The 17,164-nt window shown below is 35.1% G+C and overlaps 2 protein-coding genes and 1 long non-coding RNA gene across 4 annotated transcripts; 1 reads left to right on the forward strand and 2 right to left on the reverse strand.

The window, feature by feature from the left end:
* Nucleotides 1-769: 769 nt before the first annotated feature.
* LOC142165911 (uncharacterized) lies at nt 770-4,164 on the reverse strand. The gene is made up of 6 exons (XM_075224299.1): nt 3,907-4,164; nt 3,783-3,800; nt 2,349-3,599; nt 2,157-2,288; nt 1,883-1,957; nt 770-1,033 (listed from the first exon to the last, which is right to left on the reverse strand). Exons 1-6 carry the CDS (start codon nt 4,162-4,164, stop codon nt 770-772), a joined length of 1,998 nt encoding a protein of 665 aa, XP_075080400.1.
* Nucleotides 4,165-10,575: 6,411 nt separating this feature from the next.
* Nucleotides 10,576-14,834, forward strand: LOC107820322 (uncharacterized). 2 transcript variants are annotated; one of them, XM_016646584.2, is made up of 4 exons: nt 10,576-10,699; nt 13,661-14,111; nt 14,216-14,284; nt 14,426-14,834. In XM_016646584.2, coding segments are annotated over exons 1-4 (564 nt in total). In that variant the 5' UTR covers nt 10,576-10,697; the 3' UTR covers nt 14,468-14,834. The 2 variants fall into 2 exon arrangements, with proteins under 2 accessions (XP_016502070.1, XP_016502069.1); XM_016646583.2 differs by lacking the exon at nt 10,576-10,699 and having other exon boundaries at nt 13,455-14,111.
* Nucleotides 10,950-16,856, reverse strand: LOC142166304 (uncharacterized). Its single transcript, XR_012696615.1, has 3 exons — nt 16,254-16,856; nt 15,222-15,335; nt 10,950-13,869 (listed from the first exon to the last, which is right to left on the reverse strand). It is a non-coding gene; the product is annotated as an uncharacterized LOC142166304 (long non-coding RNA).
* Nucleotides 16,857-17,164: the final 308 nt, after the last annotated feature.

Genomic DNA, 17,164 nt, shown 5'->3' on the forward strand with positions numbered 1-17,164 from the left:
CTACATAAAAGATTGGCATTCTTAATGCTCGATCACTCATTTTTGCAAGATCAAAAAATGTTATCCATTGTGTTCATCTTTTATACCTTTTGTTCTAGAGTTTATTATACTTAGCTAAGATTTACCCCTTCATTCTCTTTAATTGATTTATTCAAAAAGGTTCCAATATCTTTTGAGTCAAACACTCCCTTTGGTAATTCCTCTTTCTCCCTTTTGATTTTTTTCCTTTTCTTTCGATCTAAATATAATTTCCAAGATGCTATATTTTTAATATACAAATCTTAATTCCAATGTAATTATAACATGGTAGCCATGGACATTTAGAGGAAATGGCGAATGCATAGTGGAATATACAACAAAGTACATGAATCTTCTTCGGGTGCAAATGGCTCTCCATGTTACTGGAATTCCTCGTCCTTGAAGGACTTGCAGGTATGTGTTTACTCGTAAAACTACAATTGAATTTATAACGTGGTTTATAAACATCGTCATTGATGGGTTGTTGATTTTCTCACTGTATGGAGCTTCGTTTCTTAGCTCATCCATAGAGGTGCAGAGAGTGAGTTTGAGAGAGAAGCTACTATTGTATTGATGTTAACGAACTACTGTACAACTCTATTTTTAATCAAGTCTAATGACTAACTGATTGGATAGCTCATATCCAACTGTCAACCACCAACCCCACTAACAACTTAACTAACTAACCACTCAACTGCCTAATTTAGCTACTAAGCTATTTTATGCTAACTACTAATCTTAATACTCCCCCTCAAGCTGGAGGGTGTAAAATGTTGAGCACTCCCAACTTGCCTAACAAGTACAAGTGTTGAACTCTCCCAAGACCTTTTGTCAGCAAGTCTGCCTGTTGATCTCTAGTACCGACATAATGTATTTTCGGCTTTCCTTCCTTGATCTTGTCTCTTATAGAGTGGCAATCGATCTCTATGTGCTTAGTCCATTCATGAAAGATAGGATTTGCTGCAATTTGAAGTGCTGCTTTGCTATCACAAAACATGTCCACAGGCTGCTTGATCTGCAATCCCAATTCTGAAAATACCCCTAAGAGCCAACTACTTCTGAAGTTGTTGTAGCTAGACTTCTGTATTCTGCTTCATCTAAGCTCCTTGACACAATTTGTTGAATCTTTGACTTCCAAGATATCAGGGAGACCCCAAACTTAACCAGGAATCATGTGCCTGACCTCCTAGTGTTGGGATATGCTGTCCAATCTGCATCACAGAAACAAGTAAGGTTGTCTGCTGCTCCACTATTCATCATTATGCCCATTCATGGTTCCAATTTTACATACTTCACAATCCTTAATGCTGCATCCCAGTATGATTTGTTTGGAGCTTGTATGAATTGACTCAATATTTGTACTGCAAAACTAATGTCTAGCCTTGTGATTGTTAAGTACAATAACCTCCCTATTAGTATCTGGTAGGCTGGAATATTTTCTAATGGCTCATCCCCTGAAACACCCAAATGTTTGTCATGCTCTATTGAGGTGAACTTCTGATTTGTTTCCAAAGGTGTTGAGACTGGCTTGGCTCCTTCCAGTCCTAAGTTTGATATCAGTTGTAATGCATATTTCCTTTGGTTAAATAAGATTCCCCTGTGTGATCTCAGCACTTCTATCCCTAGAAAAAACTTCAATTCTCCAAGATCTTTCACCTTAAACGTCTGATGCAATACTCTCTTGGTTTGTTGAATTAGACTATTACTGCTTCATGTGATCAAAAGTTCATCTACATATACTAACACCACCACTATGTCACCCTTTTCTTTTTTAGTAAACGTAGAATAGTCATGTAAGCTTTGAAAATAGCATGCATCAACCAAAGCTTCTAACAGTTTTATGTTTCACTGTCTTAAAGCTTACTTTAGACCATACAAAGATTTCACTAGTTTGAACACCTTGATGAAGCTCCATATAAACCTCCTCAAACAAGTCTCCCTATAGAAATGCATTATACATCCATTTGAAAAATGTTCCAATTCCTTGAGACTGCCAATGGAATGAGAGACTTGACTGTCACCATTTTAGTGACTGGTGAGAATGTTTCATGATAGTCCAGTCCCTCTTTTTGGCTGTAGCCTTTTGCAACTAGTCTTGCTCTGAACCTCTCAATTTTACCATTAATTTTGTATTTTACCTTGTATACCCATTTTGATCCAATTGCATTCTTTCCTTTGGGAAGATCAACTATCTCACATGTGTTATTGTCTTCTAGAGCTTTGATCTCCAGCTTTATAGCTTCTATCCACCTCTCATCCTTTGAAGGTTCCTAAAATGTTTGTGGTTCTATGATTGCTGAGATGTTTGCTACTAACTTCCTGCCTTGTACAGACAACTTGTGATAAGAAATGGAGTTTGATAATTTGTATGTAATGTCCTTCTGTTTTCCTATTGTAACATATTCTTCAAGCCATAGTGGTACTTTAGTAGTTCTACCAGACCTCCTTAGGTTAGTGTCTGTTGAGCTAGCATCACGAACTTCATCTTTAGCATTATCAGTTCCTGGTACATTGTCAAGTATTTCAGCCAGTTCTTCAACCTCAGCATTGTCAATATGTTCATGTTCAACAGAATCAATATCAGCTTGATTAGGAACTGTATCAGCATCTGCAGGTGAATTTGCATTTACTGCATCTCCTGCTGCATCTGCATCTATGCTGTGCACATCTTGATGCCCGTGAGCTTGTTGATTCTTCTGTTGATGAGCTACCTGAGTGTCAAGAGATCTCCCCCTCTTAGGGGCTACACCAAATACATGACAAGAATCAGAAATAAACAAGTGAGCTTTATTTGGTTTAGCAAAGGGAAATGTGTGTTCTTTGAAAACAACATCACGGCTCACAAAAAACCTGTTGCTGCTGAAATCTATGAGTTTGTAACCCTTTTGAGTAGTGGAATATCCTAAGAAAACTGCTGCTTTTTCCCTTGTGCCAAACTTGTCATTTATGAAAATAGTGGTAGCATAACAAAGGCATCCAAACACTAGCAAGTGATCAAGAGATGGTGGCCTTCCATGCAATAATTCATAAGGTGATTTGCCTTGTAGAACTTCAGTAGGCAGCCTATTAATCAAGTAAACAGCCCCCTCGACACATTCTCCCCAGTATCTAGTTGGAACTTGAGCTTGAAACTTTAATGCTCGAGCAACATCTAAAATATGCATGTGTTTTCTCTCAGCTACCCCATTTTGCTGAGGGGTATACACACAACTGCTTTGATGAATTATCAAATCAGTACACACTTTGTTAAAAAATTCTGTTCCATTGTCAGTTTTAACCACCTTAATAACATTAGAAAACTGAGTCTTTATTAATGGGAGAAACAAACTTAGTATAATAGCAACATCACTCTTCATTTGCAACAAGTAGATCCATGTAAATCTTGTATGATCATCTACTATAGTAAGGAAAAAATACTTTCTATCATGAGTAGGTGCCCTATATTGACCCCATACATCCATTTGAATCAGTTTTAAATGCTTTTCACTAACAGTATGACTAGTAGGAAATATTAACCTGCTTTGCTTAGCTAGTGGGCAAATAGAACAATCTTTATTAGTAGCTACATCTAAAACTTTATCCTGTATGAATGACATGTGCTTCATAGTCTTAATTGAAGCATGCCCCAGCCTTCGATGCCAAAGACCACTGTCTATTATTTTTCCTTATACTACTACACTCTTCACTAGATTTTTCATACTGTTTTGATTGTTCCTTTGCCTCACAATGTATAGACCTCCTTGCTCTTTACCAACTCCACTCACCTTGCCAGTGAAGAGGTCCTGAAAAATACAAAAATCAGGAAAAAAATAGGGCATTACAGGAGAGACTTTTGGTCAGTTTGGCTATAGACAATATATTGTATCTGAAATCTGGAACATATCGCACATCTTTAGCCTTCATACTTTCAAGGAATTCAGCAATTCCTATGTGTGTTATATTTGATTTAGCTCCATTAGGTAAATAAACTTCTTCTTTAGAATTTAATTCACTAACACCTGTTAAGGTGTTAAGTGACGCAGGAATATGGTGAAAGGTACCAAAATCTACAATCCACTCAGTAGTGCCTAATTCTGACATAAAAGATGTGGCAATACCTGCTAAATTAACTTGACGTGCAACATCATTCTTGTTCCCATTCAGCATGCCAAGAATCTGATTGTATTACTCTTCTGTGAAGAAATATCCACCTTTTGCAGATTCACCAGCAACCTCACCTAACACTGCCTGAGACTTCTTGTCTACCACATTGTTCCCAACTACATTATTGACAACAAACTTCTTCTTTACCTTAAAGTCAGTCGGGTACCCGATCAACTTGTAACAATTCTCCTTTAAATGCCCCTTCATATTGCAATACTCATATTGAATATAAGGCTTCTTTCCTTTATATGGTTGTCCACAGCCTACATGCATAACCATGGGATCAATCTTCCTTGTCAAAGGTTGTGACCTTTGACTCTCATCTCTATAATCATAGCATATGCTTGATTCAAGCTGGGTTCTATGTCTTCATTAGTATTTGTCTGCAAGCCTGCTCATAAGACTCATTTAAACCACTGAGAAATTGAAGCAATCTCTGTTGCTGCAAATGCTCAATGTAATCCCTCGACTTAGGGCAGTCTCAGCCAGGAGAAGGAACAAGAGCATCGTACTCTGCCTAAAGTTCCTTTAGTTTAGTGAAATAGGTTGATACTGAGTCAGTCCCCTGCGAAATTGTGGCAATCTCCATATGTAATTGGAAGATGCGAACATGATTCACCTTATCAAAATGTTCCATTAGATCCTTCTAAACCAAATGAGCACTAGATGCGTACATAATTCTACTAAGCAGGTCCGGCAATACAATGTTCATGATCTAAGACCGGACAATCGCGTTCCAAGTTTTCCAGCCCTTATGTAATTCAGTCCTAAATTGATCCTTTCGATATGTACCAGTCACGAACCCTAGTTTTCGCTTAGCTTGTAGTGCAATTCGCATTGACCTTCGCCAAAGCTTATAATTCTCAGATCCAGTTAATTTCACCAGGATTAAGATCAAACTAGGTGTATCAGAAGAATGAACATACAAAGGATGTGTATGATCAATTTTCTCTCCAACTTCATCATCATTCGCCATTGTCACAAAACAGATAAATATCATAGATAAGAAGAAATTGAAGACGAGCTAACTACGAAATAGATTACTGAAAAAAAATCACAAAGAGCATGAGATCAAATCACCGCTCTAATACCATGTTGATTTTCTCACTGTATGGAGGTTCGTTTCTTAGCTCATCCATGGAGGTGCAGAGAGTGAGTTTGAGAGAGAAGTTATTGTTGTATTGATGTAAACGAACTACTGTACAACTTTATTTATAATTAGGTCTAATTGCTAACTAATTGGACAGCTCATATCCAGCTGTCAACAAACCCCACTAACAACTTAACTAACTAACCACTCAACTGCTCTATTTAGCTATTAAGCTATTTTAAGCTAACTACTAATCTAAATATGGGTGCATAATGGCTGACTTTGAATGCATATATTCTTCGTAACGGCTGCTCATTAAATGCTATCTGATGAAAAACTTTTGAATCTTTATTGTCGGCTATACTTTCTTTGGGATCCATCTAGGACCGGTCATACATTCGCACCCGGTGCCAGTTATTTAATTTTCTGACTCACTTTTTACATGTCTTCAGTTTCATGTATCACCTCACCATTCGACCACATGTTATCAGCCAATTTCACCCCATACAATTTGCACTTTACAACAAACTCCAAACATGGCTTCAACACACGCATGCACATACACATATATCCATATTTTTAGTGATAGACCCCGAATTTTTAGGTCACAGATGCTCAACTACCTTTAATTAAAAGATACTTTCTAAAAGTGGGTGCTTACATCAATATTTTTGTATCTTATTACTAGCTTCCAATATAAATAGTGTTTGAATAAAAATAAGGCTGAATACATATGGAGACATTTAAAGTTGGCACGATTTTTCATTTAGACACCTGAACTTAGGGTTGTTTCTAATGAGCACGTACATTACATGAACTTTGTTCCAATTAGGCACTTCATGCTGAGTTGGCATATAGAGTGCGTTTCACCCAATATAGGCGCGTGAAGAGCCCAAAAACAGATTTTTTTCTTCTTTTTTTTTGTCTTTTTTATTTCCTTATTCTTCTTCTTCTTTATGTCCACCACCATTTCCACCATTGCCTCCTCCACTTTCACCATTTCCTTCTTCTTTATCAGTGTCACTACTCATATCCAATTGAAGACTCTCAGTTACCAACTAGTGCAGGGATAGAACTCCAGGAGCCAACACCAAATTTGGTGATATAATTACACAATTTCTCATCTTCTTCTGGTACCATAATCCTTTCCTTAGTTTCTGCTTCACACAATAAGAATCGCGCCCCATTTATTTGACTGTTGCAGCCTTAGAGTATTTCTGCATCTAGCTTTCAACAGTTGCTACTTGTCTTATAGCTGAAAATTTCATCGCCACCAAATCCTCCGCCACCCTCCTCTCTAACCCCCATCGCCGAACCCTTTTTCTTCACCCCATCCATCTCCAGCCGTCACTCTTCTCCAGGAGCAGCCCCCTATTGATTAAAACTAAAATGAGTTCGAGTTCTTCATTTCAAATCAAAATGCCATTAATGGTGTCTTTAAAAAGCTTGAAGGTTTAAAATGAGTTACTTGATTTGATGAAAGTTTGTGAAATTAATGTTGGGGTTGCCTTCGGGTTGTATTGGGGAATCTTTAGATCAAGTTATAACAAATTTGGAGGAGTTTCTCTTAATATTTTGGATTAAAATCTTGGTTGGAACAAGAACACACATGAAGATAGTGAAGAATACCAAGAACACATATTAAATAGATTTAACATAGTCTTTCCTTTCTTTTTTAACTCAAAAAGATATATGTCCTCATTTAATTCGTCATTCGCCACATCAGTAGCGAGTGTATTGCACACACTTTATAAGTTTCACTAATAGTTAAAAGAGTGTCTAATTGGAGCAAAGTTCGTATAATGTACGTGCTCATTAGGAACACCCCTAAGTTCAGGTGTCTAAATGAAAAATCGTGTCAACTTTAAGTGTCTCCGAATGTATTCCGCCTAAAAATAATAATATGTGCTTAAGCACCTGGTAGCCTCAATGTAGGTCAGCCACTGTATATTCTTCAATTTTACCGCAATATAATGTTTCTTCATTACAATTTGTTTTCTTTCTTTCATTCTTCCTTTTGATTATTTTTAATTCTTAGGTATTACAAGTTATATGTAGTCAATTAGCAATTTAGAGATTCCTTTCATGTAATTTGGAGAATTACACCTACTTTCACGAAACGCAACTTCGTATAAGAACTACTATAGCAAATGATGACAATTTGACGCAGCAAGTAGACATAACTTTTAAGTCTTTAACCAAGGCAAAAACTCAAATCATTGAAAATTTGAGGTCTTTAATAATTTGTCTTGACATTTTCTGATTCCAATACACTCGATTTATACAGTAAAGTTATAAGGGGCAGATGGACAGATTCACCCAAATCTATGGTTCCCATTTTCAAAGAACTAATTGCTGCTGGCTTGAGGATATGGGTATACAGGTAAGTCATAGCAGTAATTAACATTTCCTCGTTTATTTCTTCATAATTTAGGCTTCCACAAAATGGCTAGAATACATGGTATTTATGGGTGATCTCGATTAGTATCTGGTCTAACATATATGCATCTTCATCTAATCGTACACTTCTTTTATTTCCAAAGTATATGAATAAGATTATTATACTTTTCTTCTTCCAAAGTAATAAGATTATCACAAGATTAATTTTAGACTCATCCACTAATACATCCATCTCTTGTAAGATTAACTGATAACTAGCTAGTTCATGAACGAATAGTAAATAGAACACATTAATAAAGTTTAATATTTCAACAAAAAAGTGGCTTGCTACCGATAGATGTGGTAGAATAGTTAGAAATCCTCCTCATGTGTAACCAGAGATTTTGAGTTTGAGCTATGAGAATGGAGAATTTTTTAGCACTTTACTCATCTTAATTAGTAGCCAAACTTGATGTGAATCTGAATTAGAGCCCGTTTGGACATACAATTTTTTTTTTTCATTTTCCAAAAAAAAAATCGCTTTTTTTCGAAATCAACGTTTGTTTATAAAATTTTAAATTTTCACTTGAAAACGCATTTTGGAAATTTTCGAAAATTTGAAAACTTCAAAAAGCTGTTTTTCAAAACTCACTCAAATCACTCACAAACCTTCAAAAACAACCCAAACTGAAATTTATGTCCAAACACAATTCTAAATTTCAAATACCATTTTCACTTGATATTTTTTTCACTATTTTTTAAAATTTTACAATTCTTATGTCCAAACGCCTACTTAGTCAGGTCAATGTATAGTAACAATATCACCTTTTCTTTTTGTTTTTTCTGGGTCAAATCATCAATTAGTTTTTGGTTTCTTAAGTGTAATATTATTTTCCATACATGCTTCTCATGTATTTGAATAATATCAGGCTGGTGGGTGGAGCCAAGTATACAAAGGGCTGACTTATGTAACAGTAAGGGGAGCAGGACACGAGGTTCCCCTTTCCCGCCCTCGTCTTTCTTTCATTTTGTTTAGCCACTTCCTCAACAATCAGACTCTCCCACCATCTCCAACTTAATTTATAATTTCCTAACCCCAAATATTCTCAACAACTTTAGATGTATGGTGTTAAAATCTTTTTATTATATTATCCCACTATATATGTAGGTCTCTCTATATATATACAATTGTTATTTAAGTTATACTCTCCCTCCGTTCTAATTTATGTGAACTTATTTAACTGGGTACAGAGTTTAAGAAAAAATGAAGACTTTTAGAAAATGTGGTCCTAAACAATTCACAAAGGGGTCTAGAGTATTTGTGTGGTTATAAATGCTTCTCATTAAAGGTAGAGTTGTAAGTTGTAAAAATTGCACGGGACGCCCTATTTGGTCGCCCACATTTAACATATACCCATTTTTTTAAAAACTTTTAACTTGTACCCATTTTTTAAATAACTTCAGCCCCCTTTTCCCTCCTCCTTCTCCTCCTTCGTTTTCTTCTTCTTCTTTCTTCTGTTGCTGTTGGTGCTGCTATGGAACTTCAGTTATTAGAATTTTGTGTAGACATATCTGGTTCAATGATAAGACGAAAATTTTCTTACACTATTGTATTCCAGTCAAGAAATACGAGTGGATCTGTAAGTGGTCATTGTTTAACACCATGTCCTTTTTTACCCTTAACTCCAGGCTGAAGTAAAAGCAATTCACCACAAATTTAGCATCTTACCTATGACAAAGAGACACCAAGTTACTTGTATAGTTGTATGCAATAAGAAATAAAATGTCCATTGCTTATATAGTGCTGAAACTTTTACAAATGTACTAAATAACTTAAGCTCTAGAGCTGAAGTTCGCCAGTTACAAAACAAAAACTTATAACAATAGTTAGAAAATAAAAACTTCAGCTCTAGAGCTGAAGTTCGCTAGTTACAAAAACAAAAACTTCAGCTCTAGAGCTGAAGTTCGCCAGTTACAAAACAAAAACTTCAGCTCTAGAGTTGAAGTTCGCCAGTTACAAAAACAAAAACTTCAGTAATGCAAATAGAGAACAAAACTTCAGCTACTATGATTAAATTCAGCAATTACTTCAGCACACTTGCTACTTCAGGCTCGTCTACTAGAATGCTGAAGTTTTGCGTGATTGTTTTTGCTACTTCAGCCCCGTATGCTGAAGTTATGCGAAAAAGCGGGTACACTTGCAAATTTTTTTGCAAAGCGGGCACAAGTTATAACGTGACACAAAAAGCGGGTATAAATGCAAATCCTCCTTGTTATAAGTTTAATCTAAGTTATTTCCAAATTTAGAAATGGATAATTCTCTTTAAAACGGACAAAAAAAAATTGGTTCATATGAACTGAATCAAAGGGAGTACTTATTTCGCTAACTTTTCTGTTTGGCATGTGTATACATATGCATTCAGCAAGAACCTAATCTTATTCTTAGCCAAGGGAGTAATAATTATCGATTTTCTCTACCTTCCTAACATAATAACCCCTGCTCAACGAATGCCACTGCATTTGAGTCCATTATAGATTAAGCTTAACCAAAAATGAACACAAATAAACTTGTGAAGTGGATAGAATTTGTACAACTAATGGAATGCACAGCGCATTAACAGTGGGGTCTAGTTAATTCTCCTAGATCATTATACTTAGTGGTGGCAAAATAGATTTAAAAAAATAATTATCTATCGAGAAAATAGCACTTTTAGTCCCTGTATTATAACTATATTCTGATTTTAGTCCCTGTGTTATCCAACTTACCACTACTAACCTTCAATTATATCATGTGAGTGATTTTGATCCTTCAACTAACAGACCTAAATATTTTTAACAGAGAGTTTACTACTAAAAGGGGCAATTCAGGTATTTCAAAAATTGTTGTTTTGAGAAATAAAAAAATATAAAGAAAAATCAGTCTCTTGTCCTGGACATGACGTACCCTAGTTGAACCCTAGTTCTGCAATATTTAGACACTTCTTCATTACAAAGAAGTCCTCGATCTATTTGATCTGGAAACAACGATGGAATTGCGCTTTAAAAATTGGTTACAATCCACCCCATCATGTGAGTACTCTTTGAGTTAATTAGTTTAAGATTTCATGTGACAATCACAGCATACATACTGGAATACTTATAATTATTGGCTTGATGATGTGCAAATTATTTGCATATGTGAAAAATGAGATTCTATATAAACTACTTATATACTTCAAGCGACAAGACGAACTCGATTTTAAACACTTTAAGGAAACCGTATGCTAACACAAATATATTCAATTTCTATTAGAAATTGAAAAAGTTTCAACGAAACATATTTGATGCATTTGCCAAAAATACCACATACATTTAATGCTCTCAATTGTATCTTAAAATCTGCATATGTCCAGTTTATCTTGAATAATTCGACCTCGATTGCTGTCACTTTATTTTCAATTCCTCTAGCCAAATTGTTTCTCTTTATTACATGTTTGTGTGAAAGAATGGATTACTGATTACCAGTGCGCTCTTTTTTAAATGGTTGTTGTGTACAAGTGACCATCTCCATGTATGTCTATGCAATTGTTGGGTTGTCTGCTTGCCAAACTCATGGAATCCTCATAATTTTCTTCCGATCCTTTTCTTTTTCATTTTCTATCTAAATAAAAGGGAGATGGAAAATGAATTTTCCCTTGAGATATGAACAACAAACTGAAGGTTAATAGAAAGGTCTTTAGAAATTTATTTGTTGAAACTATTCCTAAACAGAAAAATTACATCAGATAATAGGAATTTAGTTAATATAAAATAAAATAAAAAGACATGCATGGTGCGCCATTTTGTAAAATCTATATTTACTTTATCTTAATGAAACCAATATATTTCTTTTTAAAATCTCTTTACAGATGAAGGTAAAGATCTTGATATGTACACAATTAAGCTGCACTATATGGGTTGGTGGATATTTGAGCCTGAGATGGATTATATTGGTGGACAAATAGGTTATTATGACTACTGTAAGGGGGATGAAAACTCTATCATCCAGATGAGATAATGTATGAAGAAGTTGAATGTTGATGATAGAAAAGTAAAATTTGGTTTAAGTTTGGACCTCATTTTGAGACAAGTATAAGATTGTTAACAAATGACTCAGATATATATAATCTTGTCAGTGAAATACCTGTGAATAGAGAGGTTGAGATATTTGTTAAGCACAAAAATGAGGATCAATGGAGCTATGATGTTGTGACTGATTTAGAGGGCCAACTTCATAATGAAGAATGCTTCATAGATGTGAATATAACAGAGGGAGGTAATGATAGTGATGCTACAAGTGAAGATTGTGAGTCATTCCATGACTTGTACTATCCTGAAGAAGATGATGACATGATTTTAGATAAAATTAATAATTCTATTACAGAGTCAGCTAGTGTCAAAAGAAAAAAATAAAGATAACCAGATTTGCAGAACTAAGAAAAATATTGAGTTTGGGTTTGTATCAAATATGCTAGCAGACTTTCCTAGTCAAACTCAAGAAGAAGATTGTGTTCTATCAGACGATGAATTAATGAGTTTGCATGGAGATTCAGATGATGATAACCCTAAAAGATCCATTATTTTTAATCCAGGCAAGGACTTAGAGGACCCAACATTTGAATTTATGATTAATATGATTTTCAGTAATAGTAAAGAATTTAAGTGGGCAGTTGAGGTATATGCCATGATGAATTAGAAAGACGTTAAATTTCTAAAGAATGAAACTAGGAGGTCAAGAGCAGTTTGCAAGTTGCCATAATGCAAATGGTTCATCTTTGCATCAAAGGCCAATCAGGATGAACCTCTCAGGATCAAGACAATAGGCCCTGATCATTCATGTGGCAACCAAAGAGATAATAGGACTATTGACTCTGGGTTTTTGGCTAAGAAGTATATAGAAGATTTAGAATTAATCCTAGCTGGGGTGTGAAGGAATTTCAAGCTCATGTAATGAGAACTCACAAGTGCACACTTAGTAGATACCAATCTTACAAGGCAAAGAGAAAGGCATTGAACTTGATTACAGGAACTAAAGAAGAGCAATTTAACATATTGCGGGACTATTGCGCTGAGTTGCGGAGGAGTAATCCTGGTACTACATGTATTTTGAAGCTAGATGATAATCCAAACACAATGGTCAAAGGCAAAAAAAGATTTTTAAGGCTCTATATTTGCTATGCAGCTTGTAAACAAGGGTTCTTAGCAGGATGTAGACCAATTATAGAGGTTGATGGATGTCACTTGAAAGGACATCAAAAAGGTGGGCAACTATTGACTGCTGTAGGTGTTGATGGAAATAACAACATGTATCCAATTGTATATGTTGTAGTAGAAGGTGAGTTAAAAGAAACATGGTGTTGGTTTCCCACTCTTCTTGATGAAGACCTAGGAATCTGACAAAACCCTTTTGCATGGACTTTTATTTCTGATAAGCAAAAGGGTCTACTTCCAGCTTTTGATGAGGTACTTCCAGATGTTGCACACAGGTTTTGTGTGAGGCACCTGCACGACAACTTTAAAAATGAAGGGTTTGGGGGACAAGCACTGAAGGACGTCGTATGGAAAGCTGCAAAGGGCAACTATTGAAGCTCAATTCCACAAGTATATGGAAGAAATGGAAAAGTTGAATTCAGAAGCCCCTCAATGGTTCAATAATAAGCCTCTTATTCACTGGTCCAAAGCTTTTTTCTCTTCTTTCACAAAGTGTGATATACTATTGAACAATTTATGTGAATCGTTCAATAACGTACTATTGATTGCTCGAGACAAGCACATTTTGACAATGCTCGAGTCAATTAGGTTGTAGATGATGTCAAGATTTCAGAAGAATATAGATAACATAATGAAGCATGAGCACAAAATCTGTCAAAAAATCTTGCTGAAGTTAGAGCAAAATAAATCTAAGGTTGCTGAATGTATTGCAACTAAAGCTGACCAGTTCCATTACCAAATTGAGGACAACTATTTTAGACTATTCTCTATTGATCTTAAGGAGATGACATGTTCTTGTAGGAGATGGGAGTTAACTGGAATACCTTGTCATCATGCAATTGCAACTATATGGGTTAAAAAGGACGAACCAGAAATGTATGTCCCTGAATGCTACACAACTGAGTTGTATATGAAGAGTTATGGACCCTCAATCCTGCCAATTAATAGCTCCGAAGAGTGTCCTAAGATAGGAGTAGAACCAGCGCTGCCACCTATTTACAAAACTCAGCCTGGTAGACCGAAAAAATTAAGAAAGAGAGGATCCGATGAGACATCTTCAAAAGAATTAGATCATAAAAAGCATAACTCGTCAAAAACATCCAGAAAAGGAAAAAAGAAGAACTGTGGTACATGTGGAAAAACAGGACATAATAGTAGAAGATGTCCTATTATCATGCAGAACCACCAAGAAGATGTTCAACAACAACTTGGAAGAGAAGGCTCTTCTAGTGAACCAAGTAATGTAACAGAAGTAAGTATTCCAAATGTATTCTTTTATTTTGTTTTTGTATTCTTTTCTTATGAGTTGGTTAAATTTATTAAGACTGAAACCACAAAATATTTTGTTTGCTGCAGGTTACACGTATCATCAATGAGAGTCAAGTACCAATGCAGTCTAGTTCCTCATTTGTGACTAAACAAACAGTAATTACACTTTTTTTAATATTTATATTTAGGAAAGATTTTTTTTAATATCTATGTGGTAAATATTGAATCTCTTTTGATTATTAAGTGGTAAATATTGAAATTTACTAGTTGCCTTATGTTTTTTAATACATATGTCAGATCAATCAACTTAACCAGCACATGGCACAGCCTAGAGAGTAATTAAAGAGTTCGGCATTCATTTTAGCAGAAATTGGCGAGCACTCTAGGGAAGGTACAAGCTCACTCTTCATCACGAGGGGAGAAAGACAATATGTTCCACCATCAAGATTATGAGAAGCACTTTCTCAAACTAGAAAGAGAGGAAGAAAGGGACACCTTAAGAAGAGAGCTACTGGCTCATCATAAATAAAGAAATCAAGAAAATGATGAACAAGGAATGTGTGATTTCATATCTATTTCTTCTGCGATGACTTTAAAGTTAGTGATGGATATGTATTTTAAAGACACCATTTTCAAATCTATTTCTTTTGTGATGACTTTAAAAAAAATATTTTAAAAGAACAGGTAGCTTAATGCTTTCAGATTCCTACTTTGAATGGCTAGCCTCCCTACAGGAAATTTTAGCCTAAAGCACTGATGCCCCAAAAGTAACAACATAATGGTGGAGGATTATCTGGTTCAACATGATTACATGGGAGTATGCAAATATGCCTTTGTCTTGTTGCTAAAATGCCAAATGGAAGTCTCAACTTTGGATAGATTGAAAGAATATGCCATTGTTTAAATTAATACAATATACTAGCACTAAGCAACATGAATACCATATCTCATGCTCAACAACAATCCCATACACACACTTTGTTCAGTTCTCAATGACAGAATTAGACAAATCAAATGGTGAAACTTATTTTCTAAAAGAACAGATTGATCTCTCCAGCTATAATTAGGTAAATTTTAAGTATAAGGTCATTACCAACTTTTATGAGACCAACGACGGAGGATACTGCATCAGCACAATGATGACAAGCATTGGCTTTCATTAGTCCACTGCTAATCTTATTCCACTCTCTTTATTATCTAGTATAATCTACAAGAAAAAATTATATAGATTAAGCATATGTAGAGGGACAGAATAGCAGAAAAAGAACTATTTTTCCTAGAAAAGATACATCAAAGAAATTAGTAGACGCATATTATACAGTAGCCAGTACTATCCTTGCATCTGAAAAAAAGTATGGCGACTTCATTGTTCACTTTTATAATCACTACAAAGCAATTGTTTTTCATAATAATAAAATTACTTCACAACACAGGATCCCAGCTGTACACAATACAACTCAGCAGATATATGTGCGTGTATGTGTGTGTATACACACGATAGACAAACTTCTCTAAATATAGGAGCAAAATGAAAATATGTTCTCAAAACAAATGGCAACAAAGTTAATTGTCCTTTTTTTACACATATCGGGGTTCTAGCGGAAAGTCCAATATAAGTTTTCTAATGCTAAAGAGAAGCAAAGATCTCCCCCTACAATATCTTGCAACAATCACTAAACAGAAAGCTTGAGAGAATCTCACAATCACCACTTTTTGTGCTAGTATAAAATGAAAGTAATGCTCAGTGAGTATTTTGGGAGAACTCTGCTTATCTTCCTTTTTTAAAAATAAACTAATACAAACATATATACTTTTTTATAGGATTAACCTACCAAATGCTACGTCCTTAACAATCTTAGAAAAAGATAGAAAAGGGAACAAGTTATCTTATTTCTTTGGTTGAAGGTGAAGATGACTATACCCTTCTTTAACAGCTATAAAGAGTATAGTCACATTCAAAGCAAGAATAGGATGATCCATATCAATTCTATGGTGATGTCCACCATGATGTTGCTCATTCACGTGCAAATGACTCAATGACCGATTAACAACTTTAGGCGCGGTAGACCATAATCCCCAAAACATAGATGCATAGAGATATTGAATACTAGAAGTAGTACAATACCATCAAAAATTCTAAAGCATGCCATCCAATACCTCCAGCAGTAGCCAAGAGTACACCAGAAATTCCAAGAGCTCCAAAAGTATCGCTGCATACAACTTGATCTTTCCAGCTACTGCTTTTGTAGCTTATGTGGCTAGAACTACTTTCACTTCTAATCTTCATTAATCAAGTTATACCCCTATTTTCTAACGAATTTTACAGGCTTGTTCCAATTTTTTATTCTAGAAATTCCTAGAATCTAAAGTTCTAAAAAAAAGCCAAGAAATCGGACAAGATATCCAGGTAGCAGCTTAGATTTTGCAAATTAAATGATGTTGGAACCAAGAGAGTAGTGCATTCACCCAACCTAGCTCAAAATTGCAAAAATCGAAAAGAGACAACGAGAGTTAAATAAAATCAGAGAAATATACACAGAATCACGAGTACACTATGAAATCTTCGCAAGAACCAATGTGTTTTGTTCAAATGTAGCTTAGATGAGCTCGCGCTCGTCGGATAGAGAGAGAAAAAACACATAGATAGAAATAGAAATAGGCATCAGATCTAGCTCAAATGAGCTTGTTATACGAAGAGAGAGAAAGATAGAGATAGAGAGAGAGGGAAAGAGAGCTCTAGCAGAGGATAGAAGCAAACGAAAGTGCAATACCAGATTTATCCCTCGGTTAAGCGATCCCCGTTAAAAATATTTACGTCTGTTAATTGAAGGATCAAAATCATTCACATAATATAATTGAAGGTTAGTAGTTGTAAGTTGGATAACACAAGGACTAAAATCAAAATATAGTTATAATATAGGGACTAAAAGTGTTATTCCCTATTATCCATTAAAAAGTGGGTGAGATAATGAACTTTTTGAAAATAGGTTAAATATATATAACAATCATATATCCACTTAAAAATGAATAACCAAT

This window comes from Nicotiana tabacum, chromosome 11, assembly GCF_000715075.1.
Source record: "Nicotiana tabacum cultivar K326 chromosome 11, ASM71507v2, whole genome shotgun sequence".
NCBI classification, from domain to species: Eukaryota; Viridiplantae; Streptophyta; class Magnoliopsida; order Solanales; family Solanaceae; genus Nicotiana; species Nicotiana tabacum.